This window comes from Balaenoptera borealis (genome assembly GCF_965194805.1).
Source record: "Balaenoptera borealis genome assembly, chromosome: X".
Classification (NCBI taxonomy): Eukaryota; Metazoa; Chordata; class Mammalia; order Artiodactyla; family Balaenopteridae; genus Balaenoptera; species Balaenoptera borealis.
The window spans coordinates 60,705,288-60,728,637 of NC_138881.1; the positions used below are offsets into that span (position 1 = coordinate 60,705,288).

Sequence of the window (23,350 nt, forward strand, 5' to 3'; positions counted from 1 at the left end):
TACAATGAGGTTATCACCTCACACCAGTTAGAATGGGCATCATCAGAAAATCTACAAACAACAAATGCTGGAGAGGGTGTGGAGAAAAGGGAATCCTCTTGCACTGTTGGTGGGAATGTAAATTGATACAGCCACTATGGAAAACAGTATGGAGGTTCCTTAAAAAACTAAAAATAGAATTACCATATGATCCAGCAATCCCACTACTGGGCATATACCCAGAGAAAACCATAATTAAAAAAGACACATGCACCCCAATGTTCATTGCAGCACTATTTACAATAGCCAGGTCATGGAAGCAACCTAAATACCCATCGACAGAGGAATGGATAAAGAAGATGTGGTACGTATATACAGTGGAATATTACTCAGCCATAAAAAGGAACGAAATTGGGTCATTTGTTGAGACGTGGATGGATCTAGAGACTGTCATACAGAGTGAAGTAAGTCAGAAAGAGAAAGACAAATATCGTATATTAACGCATGTATGTGGAACCTAGAAAAATGGTACAGATGAGCCGGTTTGCAGGGCAGAAGTTGATTCACAGATGTGGAGAACAAACGTATGGACACCAAGGGGGGAAAACCGCGGTGGGGTGGGGATGGTGGTGTGCTGAATTGGGCTATTGGGATTGATATGTAAACACTGATATGTATAAAATTGATGACTAATAAGAACCTGCAGTATTAAAAAAAAACAAACAACCAAACAAACAAAAACAACTAATACTAAACTTTCTTTGGGTTATTTGTATGGAAATATGTTCATATAAATGTTACAGACATTACATGAAATTTCTAAAAATCTTATATGTTCTGGTATAATGTTATAAGTCATAATTCTAGTTATTACTTTAAAGTGTATATCTCAGAAATAACTAAATTTCCTTGTCAATTGCATTATTATGAACTTTCAACAAATCTTTAACCGTGGTCATTTTTAAGTCTTCTGTCATTTACAGAGAGTTCTGGGTGTACTGATGCTTTTGCAAAAATGTTCGTATAAAAGGGTTTCATCTTCAAGGAATTCATGGAAAAGACTCTGACAAGTACAGGTTTCTGGTAACTGACTGTACTGCTGAATTGAATGAAGAAGCATTTTCAGAACTCTAATGGAAAACTGATGAATTCATAAAAGTGCTAACAAAAGATCAAGATGAAAAAAAAATTAAGTACATGGGACTGAGTGAACTGATGAGGATGATTATAATTTTTGTGACTTTCTGTTTGAATTAAAAAAAAATCCCACAAGGACTCAGAGGCAAAAAATATACAAATCAATTTTCACTGCAAAGTAAAGGAGCTGTTACAGTGGAGGATTACTGGACTGAATGCCAATATTATGACATAGTATGAGTGTGTTTCATGTTTGGTAATTGCAATCATTGTTGCTTTTGTTGTGGTCATCCATTTACAATGTTTGGTGTCAGTTTATTTATCTCTTGTAAAAAAAATACAGTGTGTGTGTGTGAAAAAAAAGGAAATGTAGAGACTTAAATGTTAAGAGCGGACACTATAAAACTCTTAGAGGAAAACGTAGGAAGAACACTCTTTGACATAAATCACAGCAAGGTCTTTTTTGATCTACCTCCTAGAGTAATGGAAATAAAAACAAACAAATGGGACCTAATGAAACTTAAAAGCTTTTGCACAGCAAAGGAAACCATAAACAAGACAGAAAGACAACCCTCAGAATGGGAGAAAATATTTGTAAACGAATCAACGGACAAAGAATTAATCTCCAAAATATATAAACAGCTCATGCAGCTCAATACTAAAAAGACAAACAACCCAATCCAAAAATGGGCAGAAGACCTAAATAGACATTTCTCCAAAGAAGATATACAGATGGCCAAGAAGCATATGAAAAGCTGCTCAACATCACTAATTATTAGAGGAATGCAAATCAACACTACAATGAGGTATCAGCTCACACCAATTAGAATGGGCATCACCAGAAAATCTGCAAACAAGAAATGCTGGAGAGGGTGTGGTGAAACGGGAACCTCTTGCACTGTTGGTGGGAATGCAAGTTGATACAGCCACTATGGAGAACAGTATGGAGGTTCCTTAAAAAACTAAAAATAGAATTACCATATGATCCAGCAATCCCAGTACTGGGCATATACCCAGAGAAACCATAATTCAAAAAGACACATGCACCCCAATGTTCATTGCAGCACTATTTACAATAGCCAGGTCATGGAAGCAACCTAAATGCCCATCGACAGGCGAATGGATAAAGAAGTTGTGGTACATATATACAATGGAATATTACTCAGCCATAAAAAGGAATGAAATTGGGTCATTTGTAGAGACGTGGATGGATCTAGAGACTGTCATTCAGAGTGAAGTAAGTCAGAAAGAGAAAAACAAATTTTTTTTGTTTATTAACGCATATATGTGGAACCTAGAAAAATGGTACAGATGAACCAGTTTGCAGGGCAGAAATAGAGACACAGATGTAGAGAAGAGAAGTATGGACACCAAGGGGGGAAGTGGTGGGGGCTGGTGGTGGTGGTGTGATGAATTGGGAGATTGGGATTGACATATATACACTAATATGTATAAAATGGATAACTAATAAGAACCTGTTGTAGAAAAAAATAAATAAAATTCAAAAAGAAAAAAAAAAGAAAGAAGGAAAACCTACCATTTGCGACAATATGGATGTATCTTGGGGGCATTATGCTAAGTGAGATAAGCAGGTAGAGGAAGACAAATATTGTATTATATAACTCATATGTGGAACCTAAAAAAGTCAAACTCATAAAAACAGAGTAGAATGAGTTATTTTCTAAGCATTAATTCCCTGAAGTAGAGGATATAAACAATTTTTAGGACATAATGCTAAATTCGCTTTCATGCAAGTTGTACCAATATAACTATCACCAGCAGTGTATGATACAACCTTTTTTAATGCAAACCAGGTATTATTTTAGAAATTTTCCCTAATTTGATAGAAAAATGGTGATTCTGTTGCATTAATTTGCTAATAAGTTTGAATATTCTTTCAAGTATTTATCAGTTATTTGTAGTTCCTCAATTGTGAGGCAGAACTGACTTAGTCTTTGGGATAGCAGGTAGTTCTGGAAAGCTTCCCTGGAGAAATGTCTAAACTGAGACCTAATGGGTTAAGCAGATATCATCCAGGCACAAAATACTTATTCACTACAAGAGGGAAAAAAAGCAAATTTACAGCAGAGAAATATGGCAGATACCACCTTAATGAAGCCATTAAACTTAACATGAAGAGTAATGGGACAAATCCACATCTTGTACTTCCTGATTATGTACTGAGGACACATCTTACCTCTGTGGTATTCTTGCCAAAAATGCATAGCTTGAATCAAATCATGAGGAAATATCACACAAAATCAAATTGAAGGACATTCTATAAAACAATCTTTAAAAATGCCAAGGTCATAAAAGGTGAGTAAAGTCTAAAGTATTATCAGGTTAAAGAAGCCCAAAGAGACATTACAACTAAACGTAACATGTTATCCTGGATTGGATCCTGGATCATAAGGGTTTTTTTGTTTGTTTTTGTTTTTTGCTATAAATGATATTATTGGGACAATTAAAGAAATTTGAATGGGGTCTTTGGATTAGGTTGTAGTATAATGCCAGTGTTCATTTCCTGATTTTGATGATTGCACCATGGTTATGGGACAGTCTTTGAGGAAATTCACTCTGAAGTATTTAGGAGACATGAGGGATCATGTCTGCAATTTACTCTCAACTGGTTCAAAAAAAATAATGTGTATGTGTAAATAGAAAGAGAAAGCAGGGACTTCGCTGGTGGCGCAGTGGATAGGAGTCTGCCTGCCAATGCAGGGGACTCAGGTTCGATCCCTGGTCCGGGAGGATCCCACATGCCACAGAGCAACTGAGCCCGTGCTCCACAACTACTGAGCCTACGCTCTATAGCCCGTGTGCCACAACTACTGAGCCCACACGTCACAACTACTGAAGCCTGCGCGCCTGGAGCCCGTGCTCCGCAGCAAGAGAAGCTGCTGCAAGGAGAAGCCCGCGCACCACAACGAAGAGTAGCCCCCGCTTGCCGCAACTAGAGAAAGCCCACGCGCAGCAACAAAGACCTAATGCAGCCAAAAATAAATAAATACATTAAAAAAAATAAAGTGTATATCCCTTAACCCAATGGTTTCACTTTTAGGAATCTATCCTACAAAACTATTTGTGCAAGTTCACCAGGATATATGTACAAGAATCTGCACTAAAGCATTATCATCAACAAAGTAATTATTAAATACTGAAAAGAATGAATTAGATTACCTGTATGAAAGAGGATGTTTGGTTATGTTGTTCAGTGAAATGTGAGATTGTTGAATTTAAAAAATCAGGTTACATAGAGGTAAATAGAGTAGGGTTTAGTTTTTAAAAATAAGCTCAATATCTGTATCACTTTGGTAACTAAAAATACATAAAAAAGAAAAAGGTTACCTAGGGAATAAATATTTTGTAGGGACAAAGTTCTATATAAATTTATTAATTAAACCACATTAATTATATAGTTTAAATTTTCTATGAACTTATTTTTGGTTTATTTTATCTGTCATAGCCTAGCAGTGGCTTTTGTTAAGTTGTCCCTTTATAACTGTTTCTATTTTGCCTTGTATTTCTAATACATTTTGCTCTGTATTAATTGAAACTACATTCCAGGCCAGACTTTCTCATTGTAGGCTGTGCCTTCTATCTGGACCCTCCTTGTCCTCTTTGTTCCATGTAATACTTTTTGCTTTGAATTCTACTTCATTTGAATTCACATAGTCACCCGTACTCTTTTTTGCTTATTTTGGCCACACTTTGTCCATCCTTCTGTTTTTAATCTTTCCGTAGCAATTTGTCGTCTTAGAGCTCTTAGAGGTGGTATAGGTATAGACTGGATTTCCTTTCTTCGTTTTTTAAATCAGTCTGTGTCTTTGCCTTTAGGTAGGGGAAACAAATCAAGCCATGTGTATTTATCTTTATAATAGATATGTTTGATCCTATTCCTACTATCCTATTTTATGCCTTCTTGCTGTTTCCAGAGATAAAAGCTGAAATTAAGGCAGTAGCAGTGGGAAGGAAAAGATGAAGCCAAGTGGAACATAATAATGATGATGAAGATAACAATATAGGGGATGCAGGAGAGTGAGGGGGGTGGAGGATTGAGAGATGGTTCCCTGATATCAAGCTTTGTCAACTGGTGTATGGAAGGAAAAAAAGCCTCCTTTTGTTTGTTTTTGTAGTGATAGAGATGATGAGTTTAGTTTAAGATATGTTTTCTGAGGTCTTTATGTGATATGTAAATAGAGATATGCTACAAAAGCAGTTGTACATACAAATCTGGAGCTTTTGAAAGAAGTCTTCACCTACATGTCCATAGTTATATTGGAGACTCTGAATACTGCCTATGGTTTAAAAGACCAATTAATTTGATGATGGTCCACATTCATGTTAAGGCTTTATCTATGGCAAAGGTGTATCAGACTTCCTTATCCCACACTTGGTAAAAACAAAGCAAGGAAAATTACCTTTGCCATTCCAACTGAACTGGCATTCAATTCTGAGATTCCTTGGTTGGTCTTATCTCCACGTTCCCATATCCCGAAGTCCTGGCATAAAATAACCAACACACCATTAGCAAATCATCACTACTAAATGCTTACTAGATATACAAACCTTGAATAAAAGGCACAAGTATTAGCTAACTCGCCATATATACGTTTACCCACAATGCTTATTAAGGAGAGGCCAATGAGTTGGGTTCCCCCTGTAGCTATTTTCTCAGTAGCTTTAAATTCTATCGGGGCCTCCAAGAAGTTAGAAGATATCTTGACAGTTGATCAGGACTAAGAACTGTAACTTAGTTCATCTAAAGAGGTGCTTCTCAAAATTTTTCATCAAAGCAGACACCTAGGGGGTCTAGGAGACAGAGCCTAAACATCATCCAAGTATTTTATCTTAAACATCCATTCTAATTTTACTCTCTATTGGCACTGACAATGTACCATGCACTTACCTATGCACTTTACACTATTATAGTATCTTCCTTAATCTTTACATTTTATAGATGATGAAACTGAGGTGCAAAGAGAGGTCAAGTGACTCACCCAAGGGCACATAGCTAATGAATAACAGAGCTAGGATTAGAGTCCAAGTGCTCCAAAGCCTACATTCTTAAACATGGTTCTATACGGTCCCTCGATAATACAAAGATAACATTTAAAATTACTTTTTAAAAACTTTTCATTTCCAAATAACTTTAGATTTACAGAGAAGTTGCAAAAATAGTAGTGAGTTCCCATACACCTTTCACTCAGCTTCCCCTAATGTTAATACCTGACATAACCACAGTACAATTGTCAAAGTGAAGAAATTTACATTAGTAAAATACTAGTAACCAAATTATGGACTTTACTAGGATTTCACCGTTTTTCCCCACTAATAGCCTTTTTTTTTAAAGATTTTTTTTTGATGTGGACCATTTTTAAAGTCTTTATTGAATTTGTTACAATATTGCTTCTGTTTTATGCTTTGGTTTTTTGGCCGCAAGGCATGTGGGATCTTAGCTCCCTGACCAGGGATCGAACCCGCACCCCCTGCATTGGAAGGTGAGGTCTTAACCACTGGACTGCCATGGAAGTCCCACCACTAATATAGCCTTTCTATGTATTCCAGGATCCAATCCAGAATACCATGCTGCATTTGTCATGCCTCCTTAAGTCTCTTCCAGTCAGTTACAGTTTCTCAAGCCTTGTCTTTCATGACCTTGACACTTCCTGAAGATTAGTGGTCATATATTTTATAGATTTCCCTCAGTTTGGGTTTGCTTGATGTCTTCTCTTGATTAGATTGAGGTTATGCATTTTTGGCAAGAATACTAGAATACTACAAACATTATGCTCCTTCTTAGCACATCGTATCAGAGGTATATGATGTTGATGTCATTACTGGTGATGTTAACCTTAATGACTTGGTTAAGGTGGTGTCTGCAGAGTTTCTCCATTCTACTGTTACTATTTTTCTATTATACTATTGTATTACTATACTAATTACAAGCATACCTCAGAGATATTGTGGGTTCAGTTCCAGACCACAGCAATAAAGTAAATATTGCAATAAAGCAAGTCACATGATTTTTTTGCTTTCCCAGTGCATATAAAAGTTATGTTTACACTATACTATAGTCTATTAAGTGTGCAATAGTATTATGTCTAAAAAACAATGCACATACCTTAATTTAAAAATACCTCGTTGCTAAAAAATGCTAACCATTATCTGAGACTTCAGCAAGTCATAATCTCTTTGCTGGTAGAGGGTTTGACACACTGCAAGAATTACCAGAATGTGACACAGAGACATGAAATGAGCAAATGCTGTTGGAAAAATTGCACCAATAGACTTGCTTGACATAGGGTTGTCACAAACCTTCAATTTGTAAAAAAATACAATTAACTGTGAAGTGCAATAGAGTGAACGAAGCACAGTGAAATGAGGTATGCCTGTAATTAATAATTATCTTCAGAGAGATACTTTACGATTGTGCAAATATCTTGTTTCTCCTCAAACATCCACCCACTAATTTAGCATCAATCAGGGAATTGTGCCTGCAACAATTATTACAGTGGTGATTTCAATGGTGATTTTCTAGTTCCTTCATTACCTCTACACTCATTAACTGCAATTCTTCTCTAAGGAAGAGTTATCCTTTCTCCCTCATTTATTTACTCAGCTATTTACTTACATCAGTATGAACTTATAGATATTTAGGTTATTCTCTGGGTTGTAATAAAATGTTGTCATTATTTATTTTGCTCAAATTGTTCCAGCTCTGGCCACTGGGAGTTCTTCTAGGTTGGCTCCTGTGCCCTTTTGACATGCCCCATTTTTTTGAACACTTCCTCACTTTTTGTCACTATAAGATGCCCAAATACAGTCTCATCTTGTATTTTCCCTGCCCCAGCCCTAGAATCAACCACTTCTACAAGGAATCCTGGTTTCTTTTATGAGAGAATGATAGTTACATTCAAGACTTGGATGCTGGTCCTCATTGTCACTGTGGTGTCAGGCTTCTAGGCCCTCTCATTGAACAGAACTTGGAAATACCCATGTGCACACATGCATGTGTGTGCACACACATGCACACACACCTATATTTATTTTGGTATTTACCTTAAATTACTTTTAATATCAAATCTTTGAGTCAAAAGATGGAGCTTCAGAAAGGTAAGCCATATTTATCCCATGGTGAGTCTCATCTGCCCCTAAACCCAGCTCTACCCTAGTTTGTGCAGCAAAGATTAGAGTATGAGAAGGCACAAATATCATTAATTCTACTGCTGCAACCCTTGGCTGCAACAGAGAGGTCAGAGAACACTGGCTTTTACCCTGGATCACAGCAGGCCTATGGTATCAGGAAACAAAGCAATCCATCAACAAATAATGTCTGTCTGTATCAGATATGCCTATGTTAGAATTATCCTTCTGGTAAATATGGAGTGACAGGTTGCAGATTTATCCTCACACCTGTAACAACTAAAAAACAACTAACCAAACTAAAACAATTAAACTGCTAAAAAAAAACTGGACTACTTATGACACAGCCATTTTCAATACAATGAACATCATGCAGTGAAGAACAGCAAACCCTGAGAGAGATGTTAAATATATTATGACAATAAAAACCCTCATATGTAGTCATAAGAAAGAGTAACTATTTTTGTATAGTAAGTGCTGAATCAATGTCTACAGATGATATTAAATACATGACTAAATTTTATTTCTAAGTAGCTAACTGACCCATAATACTCCTTAGCCATCTTGCTCCCATTTAACCACAAACATTAAAATAAGACCACAATTTAGCCCCAGATTGCCCAATACATACCATGAAGTATTACAGAGTTTGAAAGGAATGAAGGCATTGCACCTTGACCCTCCTGCCTCTGTAAATCCCTTGGGGAAAAGGCAAACAGAGGACGACAGAGCTTAGTAAAGAGGCTGAAGGCAATTTCTGCCAGAAACGTTATAGATTGGTTCACTATGAGGGGCAGCATTAAGAGAAGGATTAGGTTGTTCAGTATTTTAAGAACATCACATGTTTAAAATTCATTCCAAAATGAGTACTTACAGCAGTTTTATATGCAGCTTCGATGTAAAACACAAGGTTCTGTATGAAATTAACTTCATCTAGGCTGTGGATGATATGAAGTCCTGAGGAAAAAGAGAATAAAGATATAGAGCTAGTCAATTATCACTACAGGCTTTACAGGCAGCCACAGTGACTAACTGACCCCCCTACTACCAAATAATCCTACTCCCGCTTAGGAATAATGGGAGACACTTTGATTCCTAAAACATAAAAATAATACCACAAATCGGTCCTAGGCTACTCTTCAACTAAGTAAGATACCACCATATTTTAACATGAAAGAATTTTAATTTGTTATTTGTAGGCTTTAATGGAAAGTATCAGACTCCTAATTCTACAGGTAACTAATTTTTGCTGTGTTTAAATGTACAAACCTAGGCATCTGGAAAAAGAAAGACAAATATTTCAAAGAAGATTTGGAGGGAGTCTAAATACTAAGAAGTAGATAAAGATCATGATTTTAAGAACTCAAAACCATATTTTGGGGAGTAAAAATGATGATTATTCTAAATATAAGCTATATCAAGACAGGGCTTATAAATAAAATGTTTTGCATGAATCATACATTAAATTTTCAAAACAACCCTAAGAGGTGGGTACCTCTATTTTCTGCCTGAGGCTTAGAGAAGTTAAATATTTGCCTAAAGTCATGTAACTAATAAATAGTGGAACCAGGACTCAATTGACTATCAACTTCTGTTTCACTTCAGAGACTGAGTTCCTAACCAAGATGCTATACCGCTTCCAAATATGTACAATATGATCCATTTTTGTTTAAAAACTAACTCCTTTCCCCTCCCCTGCCATTGAGGGAAATACCAACAATTATACAGTGAAAGTTTTTCCCCCACCCAGAATCACATCACTCCCACCCTGCCAAATCTCCTCTCTGGGAGAAACCAGTCTTACCAGTTTCCTCTGTATCCTTTCAGAGATACATTATGCATATACAAAAATTATGCAAAGAGTAGTATACTATGCTGCACCTTGCCTTTTTCATATATAACTTGGAGACAATTTTAAATATATCTGCCTCATTTTTTTAATGGCTACATAGCATTCTACTGAATGGCTATTCATGTAACCCGTTCCCTACTGAAAGACATTTAGGTTGTATCTAATCTTTTATCACTACAATCAATGCTGCAATGAATATCTGTGTATTTACATCTTTGGGCACATGCACCAGTATATCAAGGTAAATTCTTAACTGCGGAGTCACAGATTTATACATTTTTCCCAACATTTTATTTTGAATATTTTCAGACAAAAAAATGAAAGAATTTTACATGGCACCTGTAGATTTTACACACCATCTGGACTCAACCATTAACATTTTACTATACTTTTTAATCACATATATATCCACGCAACAGTCCACCTTATTTTTTTGATACATTTCACAGTTAAGCTGCAAATATGGGTACACTTCTCTCTAAATACTTCACCACATGTACAATTAAATGTTGATGATCATCATCAAGTTATTCTGCAAAGAAATTCCACAGTTTACATACCAACTAGCACTGCCTGCCTTTTTCCAACACATTTTGTAAACACAGGCTTTAATAAAAGTTTCTGATCTTTACCATTCTAATGGATGAGAAATAGAATTTCCTTGCACTTTAATTTGTAGCTTTTTTTTTTCTTTGCCTTTCTCTTTTAATCTACTCCCTGCTCCACTTCTAAAAAGAAATACCCAGAAATTAAACACAAGGAAGCTCAAAGAGCCAAGGCAAGCCAGCCCAAGAGTAGCAGGCTCCCTCCCACAGGGGCCAAAGTCTGGACGCTGGGGTCTCCACTCAGAGCCTGGTAGTAATACATGGTGCAGAATAAGGTAGTTCCAGAAGCTAGCAGTAACCCGGCCCAGAGGGGCTTTCTGCACAGGGGTACCCCTAACAGGGCCAGGCTGTGTAAGAAGTGGTGTTTGTTGGTCTTGTCAAAGAGCTCCTTCCCGTAGGCATCCGGAAACTGGGCGTAGCTTTTTTGAGTAAGGTTGTCTTTTCTTATGTTTATAAGCCAACTGTATTTCTTTTCCTATGAACAGTTTGTTTTTTCATGTCCTTCACCAATTTCTATTGAATTGCTGGTCCTTCTGTTATTAATATATTAATAAATATTAAGGAAATTAGACTTTTGCCCATCATATGTGTTGCAAGTATTTTTCCTAGTTTGTTTGAACTTTGATTTTGTTTACAGTATATTTTTCTTCTCAGAAGCTTTTATTAAAAAGCTTTATCCCATGAATGTTTCTAGTACTTTCCATTTCTTTTCTTGCATTTAAATCTTTGATCTATTGACAAATATTTTAATTCACAGAACTCTAACTTTAAAATTAAAAAGGACTATATGATTCAGATCATCAGATTACAAACTCCTCCTGATCCGTGCCTCTGTCAAAACAGCAACCACAGCACAGGGCAGCATCAGCAGCAAAGGGTCTTTCTTGTAGCAGTAATGACCTACCTTAACTTCTTGGATAGAGAGGAAAAAAGAAAAGAGAGGTAGTAATATTGGACATCAGCTTCATAGCTTTATCTTGTCACCTCTGTGTGCCAAGGTGCTTGAACAGAGATTGAGAGAAGGCAGTAGGTGTGAAACTGGTTTTGTCCATCTCTTAGGCTTGTGCCACAGCTAACTAGTCACTATACCATATAAATGCCACACGTCTACCATTTGTCCCTTTGCTCATGATATTCTGTTTACACAGCTTTCTCCACATCTTGAAATCCTAACTGTTCTTTCAAGGCCCAGCTCAAATGCTATCTCCTCTTATGATGCTCTCATTGATTCCCCTCTTCGGTGCTTCACAGAATTTTATTTTTCTTGCTCTTATGAACTTCTTTTTCACTTGTACCATAGATAAATCTTTACCTGAATTTGAAGGAATCTTATTTACATTTGTAAGTCCCCAAAAGTATCTCACATAGCCCCTAAAAGTATCTCACATACTAATGTGAATGGTATTAAACAATATTGAATAGTAGGTGTTCAATAACTATTTATTGAATGATCTTAAACAACCCTGTTAACCACAGGAGAGGGACCTGTCTCTTGAAGCAAAGCCATACATGTAGGACCTCTGGTTCCTGCCCCTTCTATGGAGCCAAGGTGTTGCTTGTAGAACAGAGGATGCGGAGGTGAGACACACAGGTTAAATGAAGTAGGGCTTGGGTAAGGCCAAAGATGGCAGTGCTGTATACAGCACACTAAAATATGCAGAGCTCGAGAAATGAGGCTGACTCAGTGTTCTACTCCACAGACTGACTTGCACTCACCTAAAATTTAGCCTTTCTCTCCCTTATTTTTAAAAACAATATTGAGATATAATTCACATACCATGCAATTCACCCATTTCAAGTATATAATTCAATGGTTTTTAGGGTTTGCAGAGTTCTGCAACCATCACCAGTCAATTTTAGAACATTTTCATCACTCCCCAAAGAAACCCTGTATCTGTAGCATCACTCCCCATTTCCCTTCAACACTTGTCCCATTGTTCCCCTACCCCACCTCCTGCCGAGCAATCACTAATCTTCTTTATGTCTCTATAGATTTGCCTTAATAGATATTCATATAAATGCAATCATACAATATGTGACATATCATGTCTGGGTTCTTTCACTTAGCATAATGTTTTCAAGGTTCACCCATGTTGTAGCACATATCAGTACTTCATTTCTTTTTATTGCTAAAAAATATTCCATTGTACAGATATATCACATTTTATTTATCCAATGAGTAGTTAGTTGATGGACATTTAGGTTGCTTCCATTTTTTTTTTGGCTATTATAAACAATGCTGCTATGAACATTCCTGTATGTGCACAAGCTTTTGAGTGAACATGTTTTCATTTCTCTTGAGTATATACCTAAGAGTGAAACTGCTAGATCATATGGTAACTCTGTTTAACCTTGTGAGAACTGCCAGAGTGTTTTACAAAGTGGCTGTACTATTTTACATTCCCATCAGCAGTGTATGAAGCTTCCAATTTCTCCATATCCTCAGAAACACTTGTTATTTTGTTTTTTTGATTATAGCCATCCCAGAGGGTGTGACATGGTATCTCATTATGGTTTGCATCTGCATTTCCCTAGTGACTTATGATGTTTAGCATTTTTTCATGTACTTATTGGCCACGTGAATATCTTTGGAGAAATGTCAATTCATATTCTTGGCCCATTTCAAATTAGGTTATTTTTTTATTATTGAGTTGTGAGAGCTCTTTATATACTCTAGATACAAGTTTCTTATCAGATATAAGATTTGCAAATATTTTCTATCATATTGTGGGTTGTTTTTTTACTTTCTTACAGGGGTCCTTTGAAGCACAAAAGTTGATAAACAAAAGTTTATCTTAAGTTGATAAATTCCAATTTATTTTTTCTTTAGTTGCTTATGCTTTTGGTGTCATATCTAACAGGGCCTTGTCTAACCCAAGGTCAGGAAGGTTTACTCCTGTATTTTCCTCTAAGTGTTTGTTATAAACTCGAATTTGTTCCCCCAAAATTCACATGTTGAAGCCCTAACCCCCCAATGTGACTGTATTTGGAGATAAGGCCTTTAAAGAGGCAATTCAGTTTAAATGAGGTCATAAGGGTGGCGCCCTTATACAATAGGGACTGGTATCCTTATTACAAGAGACATCAGGAATGCACACACACAGAGAAAAGGCCATATGAAGACAGGCGAGAGGGTTCATCTGAAACCAGCCCTGCTGACGCCTTGATCTTGGACTTCTACCCTCCAGAACTTTGACAAAATAAATTTCTGCTGTTTAAGCCACCCATTCTGCAGTATTCTGTTATAGAAGACTTAGAGGATTAAGAGCTTTTTACAGTTTTCCTTCTTACATTTAAGTCTATGATTCATTTTGAGTTAGTTTTTGTCTGTGTTGGAGGAAGAAGTCCAATTTCATTCTTTGCATGTGGATATCTGGTTTTCCCAGCATCATTTGTTGAGAAGACCATTCTTTCCCCATTGAATTATCTTGGCACCCTTGTCAAAAATCAACTAACCATAATGTGATGGTTTATTTCTTGACTCTCAATTCTATTATGTTATTCTATATGTCTATCCTTATGCCAGCATCACAGTATTTGGAAGTAAGTTTTGAAATCAGAAGGTGTGAGTCCTCCAACTTTGTTCTTTTTCTAAGTTGTTTTGGCCATTCTGGGTCCTTTGGATTTTCATATACATTTTAGTAACAGCTTGTCAATTTCTGCGAAGAAGACAGCTGGGATTTTCACAGGAATTGCATTGAATTTATAGATCAGTTTGGGGAATGTTGCTATCTTAACAGTAAGTCTTCTGATCCATGAACACAGGATGTCTTTCTAATTTAACATTTCTGATTCTCTTCATTTGTTCCTGTGGATTTGAGTTACCATTTGGTATCATTTCCTTAATTCAATATATCTTTGCTCCCACCCACGTCCTTAGTTCTAATATTATCAAATATATTTACATTTTTATATGCTATAAGCCCAATAATACAAGTATATTGTTTTATACAATTGATTTTTAGGTCAGTTTAGAAAGAAGAAATATGCAATTATATCATATTTTATAATGATTTTTACCAGTGGTCTCTTTTTTTGTGTGTGAGGATTCCAATTACTGTCTGCGGTCCTCTGATTTTAGTATAAAGAACTTCTTTTAGTATTTCTTGTAAGGTAGGTCTATTAGCAACAAATTCTCTCACTCTTTGTTTATCTGGGAATGTCTTCATCTCACTTCATTTCTGAGAGATAGTTTTGCTGGATATAAGATTCTTGGTTGACAGGTCCTTTTTTCAGCCCTTTGAATATATCATTCCACTGCCTTCTGGCCTCCACTTTTTTTCTGATGAGAAGTCAGTTGATAATCTTATTTGGGTTCCCTTATACATAACAAGTCATTTTTCTCATAGTGCTTTCAAGATGTTTGTTTTTGGCTTTTAACATTTTTACTATGATGTTTCTGGGTATGAATCTCTGTTTATCCTACCTGGAGATCTTTGAGCTTCTTAGATATGTAGATTAATGTTTTTCATCAAATTTGGGATGTTTTTAGCCATTATTTCTTTAAAAATATTTTCTGCTCCTTACTCTCCTCTGGTGCTCTTATTACACGAGTTGGTGTCCTACATTTCTCTGGGGTTTTATTCATTTTTCTTTATTATCTTTTCTTGTTCTTCAGACTGCATAATCTGTTGATCTATCTTCAAGTATGCTGATCTTCCCCTCTGCCAGCTCAAATCTATGAGTCTCCCTAGTGAATCTTTCATTTTCAACTTTCCATTTGCTTCATTTTTATCTCTTTAGTGATATTCTCTATTCGACGAAATACAATCATCATATATTCCTTTACTTCTTTAAGCATGGTGTCCTTTAGCTTTCTGGACACTTTTATAGTAACTGCTTTGAAGTCTTTGTTTCCTAAGTTCAACATATGCTTCCTCTCAAAGGCAGCTTCTGTTACCCACTTTTTTTCTTGTGTTGGCTCAGGCTTTCCTGTTTCTTTGCACGCCTCATAAATTTTTGCTGAAAACTGGATATTATAGATAATATGTTGTAGGAATTTATAGATATTGATACCCTCCCCTATGGGACTTGTTTTTTGTTTACCTGTTTATTTGTTTAGTGACTTGGATTATTTTGGTGAAATTTATTTTCCCCATAGTATGCAGCCTCTGAAGTTGTTCTTCAGAGGGTGCTGCTTTGGACATGTACACTGTCACCCCAAGAAGACAGTGGTTTTAGCTTTAGTGACTGTCTCTTTCTGTGATCCATTAAATATCTGCCTCTGTTGGTAACTTTCCCAGATGTTAATCTCCACTAATTGCCAGCTGATTGTTCTATTATATTGTACAATGCCCCAAGGCATAAATTGCTCCACAATCTCATTCAATTAAATTCAGGCCCCAGGGCTTCCCTGGTGGCGCAGTGGTTGAGAATCTGCCTGTTAATACAGGGGACACGGGTTCGAGCCCTGGTCTGGGAAGATCCCCCATGCCACGGAGCAACTGGGCCTGTGAGCCACAACTGCTGAGCCTGTGCGTCTGGAGCCTGTGCCCCGCAATGGGAGGGGCCACGATAGTGAGAGGCCCGCGCACTGCGATGAAGAGCGGCCCCCACTTGCCGCAACTGGAGAAAGCCCTCGCACGAAACAAAGACCCAACACAGCTAAATAAATAAATAAATAAATAAAGTAGCTATTAATAAAAAAAAAAAATTCAGGCCCCATTTCAGGTGGTCTTTGATGCCAGTCTTTGAAATTTGTTCTAACCCTAGGAGGGCTGTTTTTAGCTCTCTCTTTCCTTGGTTCTCTGTTAAGACTTCTAGCTAGTGTATGGGTTAGCTTGCTGCTCTTATTATTGAGTTATCAGCCTCCTCTCAATTTCTTAGAACCAAAATCTTCAATTGTTTTTGAGTGCCCTTAGGCTCGAACTTTCCCACACTCTGTTCCAGATAAAGTCAGTTCTCTTGGGAGGAGCTATGGAGCTTTCTGTTCTTATGGCCAGCCCCATCATCCATGCTACTAGAAAGGTGGGCCAGGCCTATTATTCTTGGTCTGCTCTGCCTGGGATTAAGCTTCCACTCCATGAGTGGGACTGGGGGGTAGGAAGGGAGTTCCAAACCTCTTAATTATTCTTGGCTAGACTAGAACTTCTGCAACACAGAGCTGGGGATGGTGAGAAATGCTGGCAACGTACCTCTCTCAGGGAGATATCATAGCCCTAGACTGGGAGCTGGGGGGAGAGGGAGCCTTGTACTCCTGGCTACAACCACTTCAAGTAGTGCTTCTGTCATGGTGACCTTGCGGCAGGGGAGGGAATAGGTTGTGGCCCAAATGCCATATTCTCTCACTGTTAAGATTTAGATTTCCTTGAATAAATGTTTTTCCACTTGCTGTGTGCCCTTAGGACAATTTCCAGTGACTTTAAATGGTTGGTTTTATAAAATTAAATTTCACCATTTATGGCTATTTTGCTGGGGAGAGGGTCTGTGGAGCTTCTCTGCCACTATCCTGTAAGTTACAATCAGCTTCTGTCTAAGCCTCTCTTAACCAAGGTTGAAATTTTTAAGAATTCAAAAATGTTCAGAGAATTGCTAAATTTTCCATCAAGATCTTTCACATTCTACCTCTCAATTATCTCTCACAGCTATCCTTTTCATCGTCAAGGCAACTGCCTTACATAAGTTCTGCATCATTTCTTGCCTAAAGTATTTTACTAAACTTTTAACTCCCCCATCCAATCTATCCTCCTGCTATTGGAGTGAATCATTTGAAACTTTCTTGATTATTTATCTTGAGTGGCTCTCTACTGACTATAGACTAAACTCCAAACTACTTAGCATGGTACACAAGCCCTTAAACATAAGTTAGTCCCAACTCTCCAGCTCCATCTTTTGCCATTTTTCCAGATCTACTGAATATCTTACACTCTAACCATAGAAGATACCTAGCCTTACTTTGGTGGCCAGTATCTTTCAAACTTCTGTGCTATAGTCATGCTATTCCCTTCCCTTTTCTGACTTGTGAATTTCTACTTATTCTAACTTATTCCTCAAAGGCCTGATCAAATATCAACCCTATTCCAAGTACCTATCAAAGTCAGCTCATGGGGTTGAAAATCAAATGTTAAGTCAGGAATCAACAAACTTTTGTTGAATGAATGAATATGTCTCTTATAAGCCTCTTTAGTATATTTCCGCTTCCCTTTTCCCAAATGAAAAACCACAAGGGATATTTAGACACTGCGTTGTAGAAAAGCACTCTAGAGTTGGTATTAGAAGAATATTAGAAACGGAGTTATAGTTGCCATTCTATTTAAACAAATAAAACCTAAAAAATATATTTATTCAGGGAGGAACCTCCCCTCCAAAAGAAAGAAGTATGTGAGTAGACATTATAATTTTAAGAAAAGGTTATTCAGCCTCTGGGATGTGTGTTGTTCTAGAGGAAAGAAAAAAAGGGAGGCTTTATCACCAAGTATTTATTTCTGCAAGAAAAGGAGAAGAGTATTCTGGGGTAATTCTGACCCTGAATGCCTTTAGTACCAAGGAGCTCTGTAATCAGATAGAAAGATAAAGAAATTGAAATGTCAAAAATGTGGTATTGTGAGAAGTATATGTATCTACTCAGGAAGATCTGGCAAAGTTCTGTTTAATTTATAAACTGAATGTAATCAGATTCACAGTCCTCCCCAATTTAGGAGAAATAAAAGGGAATTACGCTGGTTCTTATAATTTCCTTTTCAGGTGAAACATCTAAAGCAATTAACAAAATCATCTGAAAAGGGTGTGTTATTCAATAATAAAAAACACTGAATTCTGATTCCTAAGTTAATTCCCTTAATATAATTTAGATGCCTGTAAACAGATGCCTTGTTTATAATATACTCATAAAGAGTAGTACAAAGTAGGTGATGTTGACACTAACTATAGGCTTGTCAGTGCATAGTATGGGAATAAGCAATAGTCCTTCTTTCCCATGTTATAGCATCTGAGGATTAATAAAAGGTAAAAATACCTGTCTAAAGAAAATCTACCCCAGATTTCCCAGTTCTCAATTAAAAATATATATTACTTAGTACTCCAGACTTGTTTCTCAATGTAAAAGAACACTAACTACCTTAGCGAGTTGTTTCTCTGTATAAAATTTGCAAAATATTATGTTTCCAATGTGTATCTTTAAGTAATGTAAACAGCTATGTTGTTTGCTGGCCAACACCTTTGGAGAAGCCACGTGTGCCAGGGCAAGTGCTCCACACTGCAGTGGTTCCCAGTACTTCTGTCCTTGTACTGACCTGAGGCAGTCATTTGCGCTAGGAAGAGCAGGTACAGAGAGGTAGCATCCAGCTGCAGGTGTCCCCACTGATCATCACCCACTACAGTGGCACAGGTTTTGGTGTTGTACTTGGCATGGAGGCTATCCTTGGTACTCTGACTATACTTGAAGGATTCTACTTTATCCACCTGAAGAAAACAAAAACAGTAAAAGAAGGCTATGCAGAAAAATCAACCCATATGCCATACTTTGGTAGTAATCTGATACATATCATTCCATTTGGTCTTCAGGCAATTGTGAGTATTTAAAATGCAGTTACCTCTTTTTCCCTACACTTATACAATTAGGAAAGTCTGCTCTTGCTGTTTTTCAATTTAAGCAATTTAATTAGAAAATAATATCCATCAAAACCAGCTATTTCCTATTCATTACCTCTCTTTCACTCTTCAGATGGTTGTTTTCCCACTTTGTAGATAAAAACTGAGGTGTGGAGAGGTGACAACAGCTTAGTAAGAGATAATTGAGTTGTTAAAAAAGATACATTTGTTCCTGAAACAGAGGTAGGAATTTTGAGGGAAGAGGCTATATTTTGAAGGAGTAATGAAAGGAGCTAGGGAGAGACCCATGGAGTGACAAAGAAAAGATGTGAAAGAAAGCTGAAACCAAGGTCAGAAATGAAACACTGTGCAAGGGACAAATGAAAGACTTATTTCCTGAAACTTCAATTTGATTATGTGTGCATCTGCTATACGATAGTAACTATCATAACTTTAAATATGGTTCAAGAAATTAGTGACTTTAAACCTATTTGATAAGGTGGAAAATGCAAATATCTAAAATACAAAAAAATTAAAAAGTAGCAAAGAAGGAAAAAAAAATGATGGCTGTGAGATAGTCCCTACCGGACTAGAGATCACTGATCAAGTTCAGAAGTCTAGAGTTGATTTCTTTTTACTTTAGACTTGTTGTGTGCCTCAGGATGGTCACTTTATTAATCTGGGCCTCGATTTCTCCTTCTAATAAAATGTAATCTTGGGCTCAAAAATCAATTCTGAGTCAAAGTGCACAACATGTGTAAAGATCTCCTAGGATAAAAGTAAAATACTTTTTCTTTTAGTAAAACACTTTTGAATGGAGAAAATATCATAAACAAACCCAAAAGGTAAACCAGAGACAGCTAAAAAATATTTGTAGTACATGTGACAAAGGATTAATATCCATCATGGACAGGAACTCCTCAAATAGGCAAGAAAGGGACAGCCCAAGAGAAAAAGAGGCAAAGGACCTAACAGGCAATTAATAGAAGAGGAAATACAAATTTTCAACCCACACATGAAAGGATGCTCAACTTCACTCAAGATCAGGAAAATGCATATTAATGCTAGAAGATGTAAGTCCTTGGCCCCTTATCTCCAACCCTAAAATGTAAAACACTTCCAAAAGGTTTTTCCCCCTAAGTTTTGTACCAAAATTCATTTGGTGGCAGCACCTGATTCAAACTGACTTGGGGCTATTTGTAGTTTTTATTTATTCCACTTATTGTAAAACTGCATGTTTTCCTGTAGAGCGATTAATGTTTTCGATGATAGAGCGATGTCTGGACTTGCTGAGGGCATAACATATGGTATGTGCACTGCACTACCTTTTAAAATCTGAAAAATTCTGAATTATAAAATTTATCTGGTCCCAAGGGTTTCAGAGGAGAACTTATAGACCTGTATCATCTTCTACTCAATATACATAATTGCATGTACAGTAATGATGAAGTATATAAAAAAATCATTTGTAGAGGGGGGAGAAAGACTGGAAGGTAATACTTCAGTGGTAACTGGGTGGTGAGATCTTGGTTGACATTTCCCTCCTCAATTCTACAGATTTTCTAAAATTAGTATGTACTATTTGTGAAACTGAAAAAAATAAAAGCCATATATATATATATATATTACAATGTGGTTTTATTGGAGAGGGTTCTGTTAACAATGCCATACCTGTCTGATCATGCAGTGCAGCAGTCCCCTCATCAGCTTCACTACACTCTGCAGAAATAAATGGAAACAAGCTGTTATAAACATCACTAGATGCAGGAACACTTACTCAGCAACTGCAGTTGGTACATGATCTTTTGAGAACAAGTAACCTTATCCTGGGTTCCTATTTACATGGCATTTACTTTATAGGTACACAGAAGAGAAGACTGCAGCTAAAAGTGGAACTGAAAGCTGCAGTTGGTGACTCCTTCAAGTTAAAAAAAAAATCCAAGCTCCAACAGGTTTATGTAAAACTAAGGCAACTATCCTATTAGAGGACATTCCACCTGGAAAAAAATGGGCAAGTCAGCTCAAAAATCATAAAGCTATGAGAATATTTAAAATATATCCTATGTCCTAGAAAAGCCAGCATCATCACTTTTATTTTTTTCTAAACTAGCCAAGACTTATCTTCAAGAGTCAACAGAAATATTTATCTGGACATTTTCCCTAAAGAATAAATGAACTTCAATTCAGAATAATTGTAAAGGGGAATTGTTAGTGCAACTCAACCCTCTTTCCCTGAAAAAAAAAAAAGCCACAAACTTAAGTCTCAAGTCATCACTATTTCCCTTACTAGGACTTGACAATTTCTAAGTAGTTAGTTTTCTAGTCATAACACTCCAAAATTTTGATTACCAATTTTTAACAATGTACTATATTAGTTAGTATAATGCATACAGTAATAATATAATAAGTATATTTAATTATAATATAGTATAATAACAGTATACTTGTTATACTACATGACACTAGAAGGGCCCGTCAACACTGGCATGGGTAGGCAGTATGTTTTGGAAGAATATAGCACCAAACAGCTTCTCCATTTCTCTAAGCTTTCTGTTTCACATTCCAGAAGAAATACAGCCAGGTTACTCCAGGGAATGCTGCCTCAGAGGTGGCTTCAGGACACCTCTGAAAACTAATCTACTTGGGAGCTGCACCATTCTGTTATTCCTTCAAAATATTCAAATGGGACTACAAGCAGTAGGCAGGACAAGGATAAGCACCTATTAAATTATGTTCTAATGCTTTATGAAATCTTTTACTGAGGGAAAAATAAAGTGTTTCCTTGGGAGAGTTCCTTTCCTTAAGTAATTTCTGTCTACAGATGGTCCCCTCCCCTTACAGATCAAGGGAAGAAATAAAGAGAGAGTGAGAGTGAGAGACAGAACAAACAGGCAGTGCAGGATCTTGTCACCTTTTAAAGCATGAAGCATTTGTTATAAAGTAATGAAACTGACTGCAACTCCTACAAGAAAATCTCTATCACTACTCTGATCCTAATGAAAGAGACCATCCTTTAATATACTATTACAGACAGCATTAAACACAGCCTTCTTACTCTATGGGGTGACTTTATTCAATTCTGAATTCTCTTCTACATGCCACCACATACTCACAGATTTCTATCCCATCCTTTCAACTCTCTTTACCACCCAGCCCTGCTACTACCATCTACATTTTCTTTAAACAGCAAACCTGGGAGATTATAGACGCAGTGGAGGAGTCCTGATTTCCATCCACTTTTGTCCTCTTGGAATGGCCACTGTCAGCCATTTCTGTCCTCAAGTTCCAAATTCCAAGTCAGGATAAAATGAATAGGAAGCATGGAGAGGTAAGAATGAAGGGAAGTATCTGTAGTTTGTATTCCCCCAAACTGCCCATTTCCTGATTCAGGTGCACTAGTTGGCATTAATTATACGTTTATACATACACCAGGGCTTCTAACCACACCAAGTGATACCCTCTTCTAATCTATCTTTTTTTTGAGGATATGGATCTATGTGTTTGTGAACTGACTATATAAGGATATATAACTATTTATACACAACAATAGCCATGTAAGTATTAATACCTGTCTCTCTCTCCAGGTATATTTACAATCAGATACATATGAGCGTCTAACATATGCAAAGCACTCTACCAGGCTTTGTAAAACATAAAGAAAAGGGAGACAGAACAGATATGTTTTTTAAAAACACTAAACTACAAAAAAAGGAAAGAAAGAATGAAAAAAAACCCCACTAAACTACAAATACAGTCTACTTAACAATTCCTGGTTATCCTTTAAAACCCAACTCCTCTATGAATCCTTCCTTGTCCTGTTCAAGGGAAATTAGACTTTCCTGCCTGTGTGTTCCCACAGAACTTTGTATTTATCTCCTAAATATGGTACCTACAGTATCTGTCTTAATGCATTGTAACTATGTTTATATGTATCTGTCTCCCCTATCACCCTATGAACTCCTTAAGAAAAAGGGGCAGAGACCAGATTCAGAAATAGACCTTTAAGTCAATGGACTAAGCAGATTGTGTTTTTAAAAATATATATTCCATGTCTGCAAGTAACTCTCAAATGGCTTACCAAAAAACCTGTGCGCCTCGGGGG

The 23,350-nt window shown here is 36.8% G+C and overlaps 1 protein-coding gene across 5 annotated transcripts in view; it reads right to left on the reverse strand.

Moving 5' to 3' along the window:
• The window catches only part of PHKA1 (phosphorylase kinase regulatory subunit alpha 1), a 141,532-nt gene that overhangs the window by 112,813 nt on the left and 5,369 nt on the right, over positions 1-23,350 (reverse strand). For all 5 annotated transcript variants that reach the window (XM_082377048.1, XM_082377046.1, XM_082377045.1 and 2 more), the window contains exons 3-6: positions 20,920-20,967; positions 18,951-19,119; positions 9,137-9,219; positions 5,538-5,618 (exon numbers count right to left, since the gene is read on the reverse strand). In XM_082377048.1, coding sequence (XP_082233174.1) covers positions 5,538-5,618; positions 9,137-9,219; positions 18,951-19,119; positions 20,920-20,967 — 381 coding nt within the window. The remainder of the gene's footprint in view (positions 1-5,537; positions 5,619-9,136; positions 9,220-18,950; positions 19,120-20,919; positions 20,968-23,350) is intronic.